The sequence below is a fragment of the Armigeres subalbatus genome, chromosome 2 (assembly GCF_024139115.2).
Source record: "Armigeres subalbatus isolate Guangzhou_Male chromosome 2, GZ_Asu_2, whole genome shotgun sequence".
Lineage (NCBI taxonomy): Eukaryota > Metazoa > Arthropoda > Insecta > Diptera > Culicidae > Armigeres > Armigeres subalbatus.
The window spans coordinates 187,488,482-187,506,542 of record NC_085140.1 but is presented as its reverse complement, the minus strand read 5'-3'; the positions used below and the strand labels follow the sequence as shown (position 1 = coordinate 187,506,542).

Genomic DNA, 18,061 nt, shown 5'->3' with positions numbered 1-18,061 from the left:
CGTCTGCTCCATTATTAATTACATGCTCCTGAATTAGTCGATTTGGGATCAATTTTTATTACTTTTCGTTTTCAGGCAGTAACTCTATATAAGATTTCATGATACGAACTACAGTCGACCCTACATCTCGATTTTCTATATAGGTATATGTATCTCGATATCTCTCCCTATGTCGATGGTTTGCATGGTCTCTTCAATCTACAGAGCGGCGTAGCCAAAAAAATCGTGGTGGGAGGGGGGCTTTTCTTTCTGAACATTTTCCTTTCGAAAAAAAAATTCCTCTAAAATTTTTGTCTCTGGTTTTATGTCCAAAACCACCCCCGTGGCTACGACACTGAATCTACACACATTTTTGCTTTCTATCTACATCTCGATAACCTCCCTATCTCGATGTGTTCTGGTCATATTTTGGTCAGGATTTTCCTTCCCTATGTCAATATATTCAATAGGTATTCTAGTCTACTAGACCTTACTAGACTAACTCGGTCAAAAACAAATTGTTGTCGTTTTTCATAGCAACGAGCTTTTTTTTCGATCTAGCTGATACCCATTTCAGTTTTCCTCCCATTCCTCGATATCTCTATCTCGATTGTCCCTTCAACATCTAGATGTGAAGAGGCGACTATATATCTCGACGGAGACTCCCGTAAAATAGTTTTTGAAGTCAAATGATATCTAATTAAAATGTTTATTACATGCTTGAAAAAGCTGATTATGGATAGATTTTGGCATATATTATAAAGATATTTATCCTTACTACTATTTAAAGCATATCCGCTAAACAACTGGGATGTTAGCATTTTGAGGATCATTGTTCTGTTCCCTGTCATGCAAGTAGTTAAAGCAGTTAGCATGCATGCTTTCCAATTAGATTTTGATCCGTCTGAGAAACTAACCCATTGATTTCTGTGGATTATTCGACAATGATAATTCCGTCTACAAACACCTGGTACCGAATGCGAGTGCAATCCCCAATCCCGCAATGTAAACATACGGACATAAGAAAACATAAGTGCTACAACTGAGCGACTCAGACTATAGTTGTGTGTGTGTGTGGAAATTCTGTTTTGTCAGTTGTCACCCAGCTGTGAGTACTTACAAAAGAGCTCTTTTCTGATGTAGGGTTGTCAATGAAAAGCAAACAATCGAGCAACCTTATAGCTTTATTTTTTTGGTTTCATCTCGAAGGTTATTTTTGCACTGAAAACATTATACACGCCCATGCTACAGGTTTCACACGTGATTCTTCACTATGTGTGATTCATTAATTATCCACAAACTTTACACGTTGGTATGTGGTAAACAAATCCATTCATTTTGTTATGGCGAGAAAATTAAAATGACGATCACGACATATTATATTCATGTACGAATATGTAGCATTTTTACGGATTTTTTTTTACCAGAATTCGCATTTGTTTGTAATAAAATCAATGAAAATAGAATTTGCTTATATAATATCTGTGGTGATTATGTATGAATAATCATAGCAAGCGGGGGATCTAAAATGATGCTGGGAAGTTAGTTAATTACGATAGCTCCATCGTGCGGTTGTTGATACCGGAAGTACAAATAAAATAACAATTGTAGTAAAAGTGTGTTTAACGAACTCGGATAATACCACATATTGGCGACGAGAATCCACGCGTGCTGAGAGGTATATCTTAAAACATCAAATATAATTTGGAAAATTGTGAGTATTAGAAGGAAAGCGAAAAATCTCGTCTCTAAAAAGAGAGAGATACCTAAGCGGCGGATGAAGATCCGACCGGTGCAGGTAAAAATGTCTCGCCTCACAGGAGGGAGACGACCAAACAAAAAAAAAATCTCGCCTCAACGGAGGGAGATGCCCGAGCGGTGGATGAAAATCCAGCCGGTGCAGGCAAAAATTCTCGCCTCTTGGAGGGAGACGTCTTAATAATGGATAAGAACTCATCCGATGAAGGCAGAAAAACCTCCCAAAACACTTGAAACTTCGAGTCTTTAAAAACGGTTATTATGAAAAATAACCGTTACTATGGCAACACATGGTAGCCAAACATAAATCACAGCAATCTATGATTTCCGCTAAAAAAAATAAACACTATCACGCGCAAAATGCAATCGTTATGACAACCAATAAACAGCGTGAACTCATCTCTAGTCCTAGCAGATACGAAACAATTTTCCAAATAACTAACACAAATCTATTAAGTAAAGGTAGAGTTAAAAGCAATGTCCTTATAGCTATGGAAGATCAACTATTTAAAATTCCGCCGTTCGAGTGCGAAAACGTGCCATTATCGGAACTTCGTTTGAAGTGGTTTGATTACAAAAAACAGTTCGAGTACGTCGCCGAAGCTATGAGCAAGAAGAAAAAGAAAAAACTGAAGAATATATTTCTGGCCGTTGGAGGGCGACAACTACAAAGAGTCTACGAAAGTCTACCTATACACGAAGAAAACAACCTGGAAAACGACGACGATGAATTTAGCACGGTCATCCGGAGACTCGATGAATACTTCGCGCCGAAGAGGCATGACACCTTTGAACGATACTCATTCTGGACCCTGAAACCTTCAGCTGGGGAAACACTGGACCGATTTCTGTTGAGAGCCAAGACTATGGCAAACAAGTGCCAATTCGGTTCCACGCAAGGTGAAAGCAGAGATGCAGCAGTGATTGATAAGATCGTAATGTTAGCTCCCCCAGAGCTCCGGCGGAAGATCCTGGAAAAATCGAATGTTAATCTGGACGATTTAACCAAACTGGTTAATTCTCATCTATCTATCCAGCAACAAGTTCGTGAATTAAGCCAACATGCCCACACATCAGGAAACATTCTGGAGGTCAGCCGAGAAAATGCATATGTAAACCAAATTGGGAACAAAGAAGATACCGGTCGAGTAACCAACTGGATGGCTAACCAGGAACGTCGTTCGAAGCCACTGATTACAGAATGTGGGAAGTGCGGTAATAAACCACATCGTTCAGAGAACATGTGCCCGGCGAAGAGTGAACAATGTCGTATTTGTAACCGTTTCGGCCATTTTGCCAAGAAATGTAGAACGGATCCGACGAAACGAAACTCTATCATGTCCGTGCCAGTAAAACGGAAATTCGAAGAGAGAAGTAATCCTAACTTCTATCGTTCTAAAGGCCCCAAGATAAATGCGGTTACAATGCAGGAAAACGTAGAAGATAATCAGAACACTACGAATACTTTCATATACGCTATAAGTGATAATCATGAGGAAATGGTGTGGTGCAAAGTAGGACAGGTGTTAATCGAGATGATGATTGACTCAGGCTCCAAATTCAACATCATCGATGAGTGTACATGGACCTACTTGCGGGAGAGAAACGCCTCTATACAGAATATCAGACCATCTGAAAGACGTTTGTCAGCATATGCTCAACAGAAATCGTTACAAATCATATGCACCTTTGACGCCGGAATCCGTGTTGTTGATGGAGCGGACATTATACACAACGCCAAGTTCTATGTTATAAAAGATGGCAAACAGAACCTACTGGGCCGAGACACTGCCAAGCAATTGGGAGTCCTCTTGATTGGTCTGCCGAGCGTCAAGGATGATAATGCCGCTATCCAACATGTTGAGGACAATACCGTCGAGAAGTTTCCTGCAATTAAAGGTACAGCTTAAATTAAGTCATATATAAATAAAAGAATGTTCCCTTAACATGTTTATTTAAGGCATAAAATTGCGTATTGAAATAGACGAAAGTGTAACACCTGTTGTTCAACATGTCCGACGAGTTCCGATCGCGCTACGACAACAAGTAGAAGACCAGCTCAACCGGCTACTAAAATCGGGTATTATTGAAAGGGTTGAAAGGCCAAGTCCGTGGGTGTCCCCTATGGTAGTCGTCATAAAAGACGATGGCACTGTGCGTTTATGTATCGACATGCGCCGAGCAAACATTGCAATAAAAAGACAATACCACATGATCCCAACGCTAGATGACCTTCTTGCAAGGTAGTAGGGTAAAAAAAAAGGTGATTAAAATTACTAATTATTATATATTGCATCCAGGTTAAATGGCGCACAGTGGTTCTCTCGCCTCGATATCAAAGATGCTTACCATCAAGTCGAGTTACACGAATCGAGTCGGCATATCACGACTTTTATTACCCACTTGGGTATGTTTCGATACACCAGACTGATGTTCGGCATTTCCAGTGCATCCGAATATTTCCAAAGAACCATCGAACAAATTTTGTGCAACTGTCCAAACGTTTTCAACTTCCAAGACGATATTTTCATCTATGGAAAAACAGAAAAGGAACACGACGTTGCTCTCAACTGCACTCTGGAAACGTTAGAGGCCTATAACGTTGTTCTCAACACGAAGAAATGTAAATTCAAGGTTACTCAAACTGAATTTCTAGGACATCATATTTCTCGCGAAGGGTTGCAGCCAACAGACGACAAAATTACTGCCATTATAAAGTTCAGATCCCCAAAATGTGCCGAAGAAGTGAGAAGTTTTCTGGGCCTGGTAGCATACGTCGGTAGATTCATCCCGAATCTTGCAACCAAGACATTCGCGCTACGACAACTCATCTGCGGAAGTCACACTTTCAACTGGATGGCACAGCACGAGGATGCATTCAACGAATTGAAAACAGCAATATGCTCCGCTCCAGTTCTGGCATTTTTCGATAATCAGCGTCGCACAAGAGTCGTTGCGGACGCATCACCCGTGGGCTTAGGAGCAGTTCTACTACAGTTCGAAGACGAAAACGACAACAAACCCGTAATTATATCATATGCCAGCAAGAGTCTATCCTCAACAGAGAGACGTTACTGTCAGACCGAGAAGGAGGCCTTAGCGATTATTTGGGGTGTCGAAAGATTTCGTCTTTACCTTATCGGAAGAGAATTTGAATTAGAAACAGACCATCGACCGCTAACAGCGATTTTTAAATCCACTTCTCAGCCGCCTGGCCGAATTGAAAGATGGGTACTCAGACTGCAGCCGTTTAGATTTCGTATAATTTTTAAATCAGGAAAAGAAAACATCGCCGATCCTCTTTCTCGCCTGTCTCTCTCGGATGATGTTACTGATGTGGACAACTCTGATGACGAACTATATATTAATGCGATTACGGAGTCAGTTGCTATGGATGTGTCTGAAATAAAAAAGGAATTAGATAAGGACCCGGAGTTACTTATCGTCAAGGAAGCTATATTAACAGGTGACTGGAATAACGAAATGATCAGAACCGACGGGAAGGCGTATATTCCCTTCCAAAAGGACTTAAGTTTGTTAGAAGGATATGTAATTCGGGGATGTCGTTTAGTAGTACCAAGGCAATTACGACCCCGAATGTTGCAGCTTGCCCATGAAGGACACCCAGGCGAAACACATATGATCACCCGTTTGCGCGACCGAGTTTGGTGGCCAGGCATGAACGAAGAAGCAAAGAAGATAGTAAAAGATTGCGAGGGTTGTCGTTTGGTGAGTAAACCATCCGCTCCCGAACCAATGCGGCGTCGAATCATGCCTAATGAACCATGGACGGACGTAGCGATAGATTTCTTAGGCCCACTCCCATCTAATGACTATTTACTAGTAATAGTAGACTATTACAGTCGCTATAAGGAGGTATGCACAATGAAAAAAATCACATCTGAAGAAACCATCAAACGTCTGGAACCTATTTTCGTACGACAGGGATATCCAAGAACCATTACATTGGATAATGGGCGTCAATTCATTAGCAAGGAGTTTGAAGAATACTGCTTTGCAAGGAATATAACGTTAAACCATACCGCTCCCTATTGGCCCCAAGCAAATGGAGAAGTGGAGCGGCAAAACAGTTCATTGTTGAAACGCCTTAAAATCAGTCATGCGCTCAACCGTGATTGGAAATCGGATCTACTGCAATATCTGTTAATGTATAACACAACTCCTCACTCAGTAACGGGAAAACCTCCCACGGAGTTGTTGCAAAACAGAATAATCCGATCAAAAATTCCCCTTTTGAAAGATATTGAAACAGCGATGCCGGCCAATTCAGGCGTTCATGATAGAGACATTATACTGAAACATAAAGGAAAAGAGAGAGAAGACTCAAAACGCCATGCTAAACCAGCAGATATTAATGTGGGAGATAAGATTCTATTACAAAACCTTATTTCAACTGGAAAGCTTACCCCTACATTCGACAAAACTATCTACAAAGTAATGGACCGAATTGGAAATAAGTTAAAAATATCAGACCCCATTTCAGGAAGGATGATTGAAAGAAATGTGGCTCACGTGAAGAAAATTTCGGCTCAAGAGGATATGGCCCCGCAGTTAGTAGGGTGTCCCAACAGTAATGAATCAACGACCACTCAACTCCAAAAACCAGAATCACCTAACGAAGCTCGACCTTGTCGTCATATCCGTCAACCATCATGGCAGCAGGACTACGTTATTCATTCTACCGAGAATTAATAAGCAGGAATACCCCGGAAAAAGGAAGATGTGGTGATTATGTATGAATAATCATAGCAAGCGGGGGATCTAAAATGATGCTGGGAAGTTAGTTAATTACGATAGCTCCATCGTGCGGTTGTTGATACCGGAAGTACAAATAAAATAACAATTGTAGTAAAAGTGTGTTTAACGAACTCGGATAATACCACAATATTCATCATTCTTCCTGTTTGCTTGTTGTATGACCAATAAAACACGATAACATACATGTTCAGTTTAACATCAACATTTTATTTCATCAACATTTACCAAGATTGTCAACTTGTGAGTAGAATTCCACATTTTATTGAGAGTTAAAATTTTATAATTTGTGGCACCGTTTTTCTTTCAAGGATTGTACTACCGCTAACCGCAAGTCGAGCACATCTGTATATGGAGGCCCATATATAGATGTGCTCGAGTTGCGGTTAGCGGCAGTGTACATCTTTAAAAAGTTTTGAATTTCCGGATTAGGTTCTTTTGAGCACTTGATCCATGACAATTGTCGTATATCGTTACGTGGCAAGCAGATGGAATCAACATCCAAGCCGACGTCTTGCTTTCTGAAAGCGAACGTTTTTTTGTTATATCATAATGCAATATGTACTTTAAAACATAATTTGCTTACCTGCTGATTTCCACATTTGAAATATTTCACTGGTATTGATATTTATTACGGAAGAATTCGTTGAGGCGTAATATTTTCCACTCGACGCTGACTGTAAAAAACTTCATTATCGATTCATGATTTTTTGCGTTCACAATTCATCTAAAAAACAACAAATCGGTTCTTCAGAATGATCTCCCATTTTTTTGACGTAAATTACGTCTAAGGGGAAGACTCGGATACAGGGTGTAAAATAAAAATTTCAAAATTGAGGACCGCCATGAAATCATGTAAGATTTGTAACATTAATAGGTCCTTTATCTTTCAATGGATTTGAAAGATTTATATATCAATCGATTCGCAAACTCTCCACCAGTTTGCCAGTAGTATTGAAACTGTTGAGTATCAACGCTAAACTATTGAAAATTTCAGTTCTATCATGTATCATGCATCTCCTATGCTGCGCGTCCCAATCCTTGGTAATTGCCTACTTTTAGGGTATTATCAATTGTTTAACTGGGGTGTATGAATGGGGTGGCCCAGGGGCTAGACAGTGGGGTCCCTATATTTGGTTTTATCTGCGGTATTACGTAGTTTACGTCGGGCGGCCGTGTCTTGTATACAACCCCATTTTTTACAACTTTGTTCAATATTTTTAAATTCCATGCAAATTGTACGAAAAACCATTTCATCGAAAAGATTGAGTTTTGATTTTCAAAGCATTCCAATTTCATCATAACATTTTTCCTCGTAAAAAGAATAAAAAAAGCAAATATAAATTAGCAAAAATTGGGCTCTCTATTCTTGATTGATGCGTGGTCGTACAAATTGTACGAAAAAAAACCCAGATTAATCCACCTACAGTGAGATTTTGACCCTTCCTTAGTTATAAGGACATTTTTTACAGACTCCAGTATTTAAAACGAGATAAAACTACTCAGCTTCCCACGACGATTTACCGTGAAAGTGAAAAAATAATTGCCTACCCAAAGGCGGATATCATGGGTTGAATGACAACTCAACGAATGATAACGCACTGTACTTCATGCTGCCTATCTATAAGGCGCTGGTCGGATTGAATAGCGATTGTGACATGTTTAGTAACAACCGAAACGCTGGTTGCATATATTGTACTCGTAATTGCCAGAGTCCTCGATATTAATTAATCCAGAACTAACTAAGTCAGTCATTGATCTGAGCGAAACTCAATAGCGTTCAATAATAACATATATTTCGCCTTATGGATGCCTAATTTGGTAAAACTACACCCAGGTATCTTTATTATAAGATGTACAATCTGTCAATGATTTGATTGACTTAATCATATCATATGATTGCACATGTATCAGGCGGGTGCCAAGGTGTCAAATGTTTGTTGCCACCAATCAAGCGAATGCCGACGGCAGTAACACTACGCCGTAGTCTATGAAAAATAAACACTGCAGTGAGTGAGAATGTTCTGAAACGCACAAAGTTTAGATAAAGCCAGAAACAACTGTTTCTGCTCAGCACAGAGTTTATTCTACTAATATAATTATTTATCTGCATATTTCGCGTAAGGAACAAAGTGAAAACACTACATTTTTACTGATTTGGTGTATTTTTGTTCGTTGCTAACTTTAATTTAATATGTGCTTTCGACACCACTCCCTCTTATAAAAACGGTAAACAATACACATTTTCACAAATACCGCGACAATTTATGATAGTATATGAGCATTTTGACATTGGAGTATAAATTTATGCGCCAAATAAGAGGGTATTGTCATACTTGCCAAACTCCATATGAAAAAAATCCGTTGTCGCCCCCATGACATGTATCGTACAGCTAATGATGATTACAAGCGGAATGAAATACTTATAATATTAAATATTCAGCATACGATTTATTTCTATGCGGGTTTTGTAATCATTTCCGGAGGATTTTCCGATGGAATATATTGATTAGTAGACACCCTGTTATTACAATACCAAACGCATCACAAATTATTGTTTGTTTGGTATTGAAATACCTAAGTATGTTAAGTCTGAAGTATTATGGATATTAATTTTAGGTGTAATTTTTTGATATTTTACCTCTTATGCAAGGCTAGTTCATAACAGAGTATGGTATCGAGGTCGTCGCTCCTGCTTGGCTATGAACTATTCACCGAATTGTAAATGAAGCTTTCGCAACAGAAAGTGGGGCGCAGCTGTATGGAAAAACGCAACTTCATCAAATCAAGTGAAATCAAGGTTTTTCTGAACCGTTTTGGGACCCCAATGAACTGTGCAAAGAATGGGATCGTTTGGTTGCGTCCCCGCTTTTTATATGGAAATTAGACTGGTAAAACGTTCATTTTTGCTCCTAGTGGTTTCAAATTATCGTCAATCACGTTACTCGGGGTCTGTCTCATTTGGAGAATTAAACTTGAAAGTGACAGCTCGAAAATTTAAAAATCATCCGGTCATACGAATGGCTGTTGCTACCCAGCAATTCCAATAAGACGGCGGTTCTCAACCAGGGGTACATGTACCCCTGGGGGTACCTTCGCTGGCCCCAGGGAGTTCCTCGGACAAAAATGAGTAATGCCGGACGTATTACAATTTATTGATAATGTTTTAATAATTGTTTATTTTATTATTTCAAAGCTTTGTCTTGTACATAATAATCATAACGATCAGTAAATCAAAGCAAATTTATCTACGTTTTTCGGAAGCCTTCTTCCAAGGCCTCTGAGCTGCCTCCTTTCAAGAGGCTCGGAAGAATCTTTATGTCCTCCTCAGAAGCATTCCAAGCAGTTCGAAAGCTGGAAACCTGATTTTAAATCTTCAACCCCGAAAGCTCCCTTACGTTTAAGAGGCTCGGAAGCCTCCTTTCAAGAAGCCCGGAAGCCTTCTTTAAAGCGACTCGGAAGCCTTCTTTCAAGAGTCTCGTAAGCCTACTTTTAAGAGGCTTGGAAGTATATTTTCAAGAGACTCGGAAGCCTCCTTTAAAGTGGTTTGGAAGCCTCCTTCCGAGAGGCCTGTAAGACTTGTTCAAGATGCCTGGAAGCTTGCTTTCAAGAGCCTTGGAAACAATCCTTTCAAAAGATTCGGAAAATTCCTTTCAAGAGGCTCGCAAGTCTCCTTTCAAGAATCTTCAAAGCGTCCTTTCAAGATGCAAATGTTTTCGAGCCTATTTTTATGTGGCTCGAAAACACCATTAAAGAGGCTCGGAAGCCTCTTAATAAAAGGCTCAGAAGCCTCTTTTCAAAAGCCAAGCCTAATTCCAAAAGATTCGGAAGCCCCTTTCAAGAAGCTTGGAAGCCTCCCTTCAAAGGGCTAGGAATTATTCTTTCAAGAGGCTTGGAAGCATACTTTCAAGAGACTTAGAATCACGAAATTAAACGCTTCGTAAGATGAGTTTCAGAACCAATGAGTGAGAGCCAGATTGGCAACGAGCGTCCAAAAGTATGCATCCAAGTTATCTCTGTCTTGCATCGTATTTGTTTTTCAAAGCAATGTCGTTAAGGAGGAGTTTCGAAAACTATGACATTTGGGGAATTATTTTCCGAAACCACCAAACCAACCAAAACTATTTGTAAGCACAGAGGTCTTGAAGCGCCTTGTAGCATGGGCTTGGAAGCCTACTTTCAAAAGAGCTCAGAGGCGTCCTTTCCAAGCCGCCTTTCAAGTTAAAAAATAGGGGGTACCTTAATTAGTGCCAAAGTACGAAGGGGTACCTCTCAAGAAAAAGGTTGAGAACCACTGCAATAAGACATCGATGAAAAAATGTATCTGTCAAAAGTAATCTTGCTCTGCGAGCAGGGTTATTCGACAATAATTGAACTGTCACTTTAAAGATTTGAGTTAAAAAAAGACAAGTACGAGACACTGAAGACGACCTTACTGTTGAGGTCGAAACACGTATCTGTCAAGGTACAATCAAGTGGTGGAATTAAATGAGAAGGCACAAACTCGTCTTATGACCAGTGAAGACATTCCACTAAAAAGCTCAAAATAATTTTCTTAACCTTTTTCTGAGTTACAACATATTTTTTCACACTCATAGACCCTTTTAAATCCATTTTAAAAGTTTTTGAAAATTTGACTGCTTGGCAGTTAACTCTTAACTACTAAAATCAAGTTAGAACTAATGAGTGTTTAATACGCGAAATTATTAGGTTTCTCAAAATTGATTTTGCTGACTATTTTAATCTTTTATTAAAACTGAGTCTAAATCCAAATGTTGGTGCTATTTTAAGCTTTATTTAAATTAATTTTGAAAAATTTGATGATTTCGCTCAATAAACATTCCTAACTACCTGGAGCAATTCCAATAAGACATCGATGAAAAATGATTCTATATCTGTCAAAAGTAATCTGTGAGGGTTATTTGATAATTGTTGAAATATCACTTTTAAGTTTAATTTCAGTTTAATTTATTCTCCAAGTGAGACAGACCTAAATAAATGGGCACCTCTAGTTTCTTATAGCCCCTTTTCATCAGCAGCGATCGCACTGCCAACCACAAGAAAATGAATAGGCTTTTTCTGACGTTTCAACTTTCGAGTTGAAAACAATGATGCAAGGGCGAGAGTGAGTGACTATTTGGATAAAACACTCATTCGCCATTTTATACCTTGTTGAGGGTGGTTTTCGTGATCATCGGCATGCCTTGATGTGTCTGCAGCGGTGTCTGATCTGGTGCTGTGTCATTTATATCAACAGCCGTCGTCCGTCACCCAGCTGGAAGACGTGTATATGAGTGCAACAGAGTGTGAGTGCTGTTTACAAGAGAGCGAAGAGTGCCGTGTCAGACAACGGATAAGGGTCAGACACAAATTACGTAAAAATGTTAGTTGTATTTTGCTACCATACAAAATATTTTGCTTCAATTTTGTATGGAAAACATATTTAGGGTGGGTGAGAGAAGGTTTTTGAACATGAAATGAATTCTTACGTAATTAGTGAACGACCCCTGACATCAAGGCAAGGCAACGATGAGCGCACACCCCTATCCTATAACTACGGAGGGTGACCGACGACCGTTTTGTTTCGTCGTCAAAAGGAGAAAATCTTACCACTCAGGCAGTAGGCGTTGTTCATCATCTCCATCACAGCAGCCTTTTTATTCTACTTATTAATCTACCAGTAGTTATTCAATTTTTTATGTTATTTTAACAAAAAGAAGCAATTTTTGAAGTGCTTTCATAGTTTTAATACGGATTTGAAGTTCCCTAGCAGTAGAAATCGAGTAAGTGACAGAAGAAAATTTTATGCTTGAGAAGATTGTGGAAAATTTATATGGCCATGGTTCTCATGAGCGAAAAGCGATAAAAGATAGTGAATCGTATTTGCAACAACGTTTAAATTGTCCTAACAATTGTTTCTCTTGTTCTCCTTTTCCCGGAATATCGTCATCGCGTGTGATTTGTGTGGAAAATCTGACCGAAAATGCAACGTTGAAAAATCTGTTCGGCCGAAAATTGATTGGAATATTTAACCAACCATCTCTAAACTGGTGGTGTTGCGTCTGTGTGTCTGTGTCTGTGCCCCATCATCGCCATCGTCGTCACCATCACTCATACTTCCATCGACTCCCCAACACTCCCAACGGACACGGACCGGACGGACGGTGTTTCATCGTGTTCGTCCCACTCTGGATCGGAATTGGAATATTTGCACACATATTCTCCGGAATCTTTGCGCTTCATCATCGTCTGGGTCTGAATCCTGACTCCGTTGGATCACGCGACGACTGCCGAAACTGCTTCGTACCGGATTTTCCATCGGTAACTATCACGTCGTTCAGAACCTATGGCAGCCATCCGGAAGAAGCTCGTGATTGTCGGCGACGGTGCCTGCGGTAAGACGTGTCTGCTGATCGTCTTCAGCAAGGATCAGTTCCCGGAGGTGTACGTGCCCACGGTATTCGAGAACTATGTGGCCGACATCGAGGTCGACGGAAAACAGGTGAGTCCCTCTTCTGAACTGTAGGATTAGAATCGGTATCATTATTATCAATCAATATTGTCCTCCGTGTATCGGAATGGAATGGAGTGGGGTTATTTATTGGTCGTTAGTGCGATGTGTCAGTCCATCCATGGGACATTACAGTGCCGTTTCGTTTTTGTAGCGAACGCTTTTATTCAGTAACAAATTGAATATAGAATCCAATTTGGATTCACTCGGAAGTTAAATATAGATTGCCTAATAAAACAAAATTTATATTTTTTCTTTATCTAGGATAAAATGCCCAATAGTGGACCTACTAGTAGCAAAATTTTGCTCTTCCTGCCAAAGGGAGCAGAATTTTCAAAATATTTATTTTGCGTGATATGTAATGATAAGTTCTGCGTCTCTCCATGATGATACATATATGAAACACTCTAATACACGACGTTATTCGTTGAAATTACATTCCAAAGTCTGCCTGAATTTGCCCTATAGTAGACCCCCTGAGATCTTCGTCCCTTTTATTATTATTTGTTATTTATTTATTGACTATTGATTCGACTTTATATAAATTCATAATTATATATTCTTATGTATTCTTATTTGTTTCACTTACAGCTGCGATTAATTCAGTGGCTTGTTCATAAAATTGATAGTTCAGTGGCGAGATTAACAACAAGGGAGAATAATATTTTTTAAAATCCCTGAATTCAACTATTGTAGTACATAAACTAATTGTATGGGTTCTATGACATTAAATCGAATGTCACTGCCCCGAATGTCACTACCCCGAACGCCAGTACCCCATTACCCTGAAAATCATATAAATATATTATGCTCTAATTTTAATTATTACTTTTGCATATGCTAACACTACTTGATACTTGATGGGCTACAGCTCTTCGATGAACCTACGCCAAATGGAGTATCCTTCTCCACTGGACTCGATCCTGGGCCAATCGCTTCCAGTCGCCCTGAACATTGAGCGCCCTCAGGTCCTCTTCAACTGCAAAAATCCGTCGTGTACGCGGCCTTCCACGAAGCCTGAGGCCTCTTCCGGGTTCTCTACTAAATATTATCTTTGCTTGACGTTCTTCCGGCATACGAACAACGTGACCAGCCCACCGTAGTCTGCCGTGTTGTATAAGCTTAATAATATCCAGCCCTTTATACACCTGGTACAATTCGTTATTCATGCGACGCCGCCAGATACCGTTCTCCTGTTTACCGCCGAGTACTGTCCGCAGCACCTTACGCTCAAACACTCCGAGAGGTCTCTGATCAGACTCCTTCAACGTCCATGTCTCATGGCCGTATAAAGCCACCGGAAGAATCAGAGTAGTATACAGCGCGAGTTCTGTTTTCGTTTGCAGACTACGAGACTTAAGCTGGTTACGAAGTCCGTAATAAGCCCTATTTGCAGCTGCAATACGCCTTTTCACCTCGCGGGTAACATCATTATCGCACGTCACTAATACTTTTACTACTTTCACTACTCTTTTTTCTTCCTGCGGTGGGTTCGTTTTTCGGCTGCTCTTGCTTCTTTGTACCGATCTCTATTCGATCGGGTACCCGACACCAACATCCGGCTTCTGGCAACGTGCTTCTCGTCTGTCAATCTCTGACACTCCACATCGAACCAACCCGTCCTGGGTCGCCTCTTGTGCTCACCGCCCCATAGATCGTTGATGTTGTCGCTAACGTTGATTGCACTTATCCGTTCGTCGAGCTTCTGTCGGTACTCAGCCGATACTCCTTCCGCCGACAATCGCTGGATATTGTAACGCTTCGTTCGATGTGATCTTTCGTTTGATACAGTTGACAACCGTGATCGAATTTTACTGACAACGAGGTAGTGATCAGAGTCAATGTTCGGACCTCTGAATGTCCGCACATCGATAACATCCGAGAAATGGCGCTCATCCACCAGAACATGGTCTATCTAAATGCAAGTTTCACCATTTGGGTGTCTCCAGGTGTGCTTTCGGATATACTTTCGTGCAAAGTAGGTGCTACTGATGGCCATCCCTCTGGCAGCAGCGAAGCTTACTAGCCGTAGGCTGTTGGCATTGGTAGCGGAGTGAAGGCTCTCCCTACCGATTATGGGACGGAAAAAGTCCTCTCTACCGACCTGAGCGTTAGCGTCTTAGTTTCCACCGCATCACTCGCTTCATCTGCTTGCCCATCACTACGAAACCAACTCCATGCTCTGCTTTTTCACCGCCGCTGTGATAGATGTTATACTTGAATGCAGTGTTGGTCGTGGGGTCCACGGCTCGGAATTCACGTTCTCCGGATCTGGGCCATCGGACTTCTTGAACAGCGGCCACGTTCACGCCAACCTTCTGCAGTTCGCGAGCCAGAAGGCTCACTCGTCCAGGTTCATTTAGGGTCCTGACATTCCAGGTACCGAGTTTCCAATCAGAGTCCTTATTTCGTTGCCGGGTCGGTTGCCAAAAATAACGTTCTCTTTTTCTTCTATCTCCATTTTTCGTGGTATTTGAGAGGCTTCAGTAAGCTACCTTACCGGGGTCGCGTTACCTACATCGCGATGGTGGGGCTGCCACCTTAGGTATAGCTGACCCGCTGGGTACCAGGCAGACGCTGTTTGAGCCGCACCTCCAGGTGAACAAACGCTCGAGGCGTACCTTCTCACTCTAACTGATGTCAGAAGGACAACAGTGCCCAGGCTGCACTACCAGCTAAGTACACAACCCTTAGCTGGCGATCTTTTGTCATCGGACGACCCGTGGAAGCATGACTTGTGGGGACCAGAGCTCTGTTGGGCGCTCCTTCCTTGATGTCAACTCACCATTTTGCAGCCCAAGCATATGCTAACAATTATCCTAATATTTGAATCGGGAGCGCTCAGGATAATGCAAAAGAGCGAATGCCAGAGACGATGTTTAGAGACCAGCGGAGAATAAGAATCGAGTATACGAGTAGCAAAAAGTGCGGTGCGTCGTTTTCTGTGGGGAGCGCCACGTTTACTAAATGCGTTAATATCTTCAGTAATTAATAATGTGCGGTAAATACAATATACGCACTTGCCCGAGACAAGGCGAGATAGTCAATTTACTTTTTTCTTTCAAATTATGCACTTGATCGGAATAAGATGGGAGAGTAAATGTCACCTTCTTGTAAAGCATGCTTGCCCAGAAACAATGCGAGAGAGTGAATGCCTCCTTTGTAGCACGCAATTATTGTCCGAACTAATTGGGATGAATTGGGATGTGGCGTAAATGTTTCATGTTCAAATGTTAGGTAAATGTTTCCTTCTTTTGAACAACGCGGTAGCCCGGAGTAAAATGGATGAGTAAATGATACTTTACTCCTATACTATACTCCTACATACTTTTATTATTTTGAATATGTTATTTATGACTGAATAGTTTCTATTTTCAATTTCATTATTGAAACCCAATCTAAAAGTGAACAAAAAATGAGTACAGTATTCCCTCGCTTATCCGGACCTTACTATTCCGACGACTCGTTAGTCGCCCCGGACCTCCACAAATATTATGTACCAAAACTAACCTTTTTGTACATTTTGGCGCCCCCACAAACTGTTGGCTCCGGGCCCCCCTCCGGCTAAATCCGGCCCTGATCAACAATTAAAATGTTGAACAGCATTGTTATCATAGTACGTTTTCCATCTCACTGAACATATTTTCATCTCAAACAAAAGGGTGACAAAAGGGTGAATTTAATTGAAAGGCCTCTAACTACCAATCGCCTTCATATTCCTCTTATCGAGACATTTTGGTCAATTTCATTCCGTAGCCAAAAAAGTCTTGAAATGTTTTCGGCCGCTCAAGCTTATAAACAAAATAATTCGAGGTATTGCAAGAAAAGCTCTTCATCTCATCAAATCAAAGAAGTAAACGCAGAGTTTGAGGAATCAGTTTTAATTACAATTGAAAAACGATAATGACGATAGACGAGGCATAAGTCTCTTACAATCGTTACAAGCCACGAAAACAAACTCATCACGACCTGATACAAGTGTGATGAAAACAGAATTGTAGAGGCAGTCCATATAGACAAGCTCATTTGCCTTATTTGTTGGAGACAAAGATTTTATCGCAAAGCCTGTGTAAAACAAGTCAAAATGCATCATCAACGCATGGAGCGTTCTTGACGGATTTTTTTGGGAGATTTTCTAGAAGATTGTCCAGGGTTATTGTTTCAAGATATTGCTGCGAATTCCTGGAAGTAATTTTTGGGAAATCCTGAAGGGCTTTTTAAATGATTTTTTGTAGAAATTTTAGGCGAAGTGCCCGAGGTACTTTGAGAATTCCGGCAGGATCTTCCGGGAGAAGTAATTAAAAAATTCCCAGAAGAATTGCGGAATGTGTGAATAAGTGGAATTTTTGGAGGTAACTCCGAAAGAGTTTTGATGAAATTTTCGGAAGAATATCCGGAGAAATAGGCATTGGAATAGGAATTTCTCTCAAGGAGAATTTTCGAATCCCTGAACAATTATCCGGGAGAGCTCTTGGATGAATTTGCGGAAGAGTTCCCGGAGCGTGAGTAGGAGGTGGCTATCGAAGAAATCCACGTTAGCTACTGAAGAAATTCAAAGGGAATTTCTGGAAAGACCTGGAAGTAATTAATGAAGAAAGCTTGGTGGAATTTCTGAATGATTTTCTGGTGGAAGTTCTAGGAAAGGAGACGTAGATATTGCTAAGAGAATTCCTAAGTGAATTGCTAAAGAAATCACCAAGGAAATAGGGGAATTTTTGGATATTTTTGGAATAATTAACGGACAAATTTCTTCTTCTTCTTCTTCTTCTTATTGGCATTACATCCCCACACTGGGACAAAGCCGCCTCGCAGCTTGGTGTTCATTAAGCACTTCCACAGTTATTAACTGCGAGGTTTCTAAGCCAAGTTACCATTTTTGCATTCGTATATCATGATATTTTTATGCCCAAGGAAGTTGAGACAATTTCCAATATCAAAAATCCTGGATGAACTTCTGGAAGTATTTCCGGAGGAATTCCTGGAATTTACGGAAGAATTCCTGGAAGAAATTCCGGGAGGAATACCTCGAGAAACTTG

The 18,061-nt window shown here is 40.6% G+C and overlaps 1 protein-coding gene across 4 annotated transcripts in view; it reads left to right on the top strand.

Annotated features, from left to right (window-relative positions):
* The window catches only part of LOC134211396 (ras-like GTP-binding protein Rho1), an 80,284-nt gene that overhangs the window by 24,265 nt on the left and 37,958 nt on the right, over positions 1–18,061 (top strand). For 3 of the 4 annotated variants that reach the window (XM_062688205.1, XM_062688208.1, XM_062688206.1), the window contains one exon: positions 12,855–13,015. In XM_062688205.1, the coding sequence (XP_062544189.1) occupies positions 12,855–13,015 (161 nt within the window). Of the gene's footprint in view, positions 1–12,099; positions 12,297–12,854; positions 13,016–18,061 lie in introns of those variants that run through there. The other variant, XM_062688207.1, reaches the window with a different exon arrangement.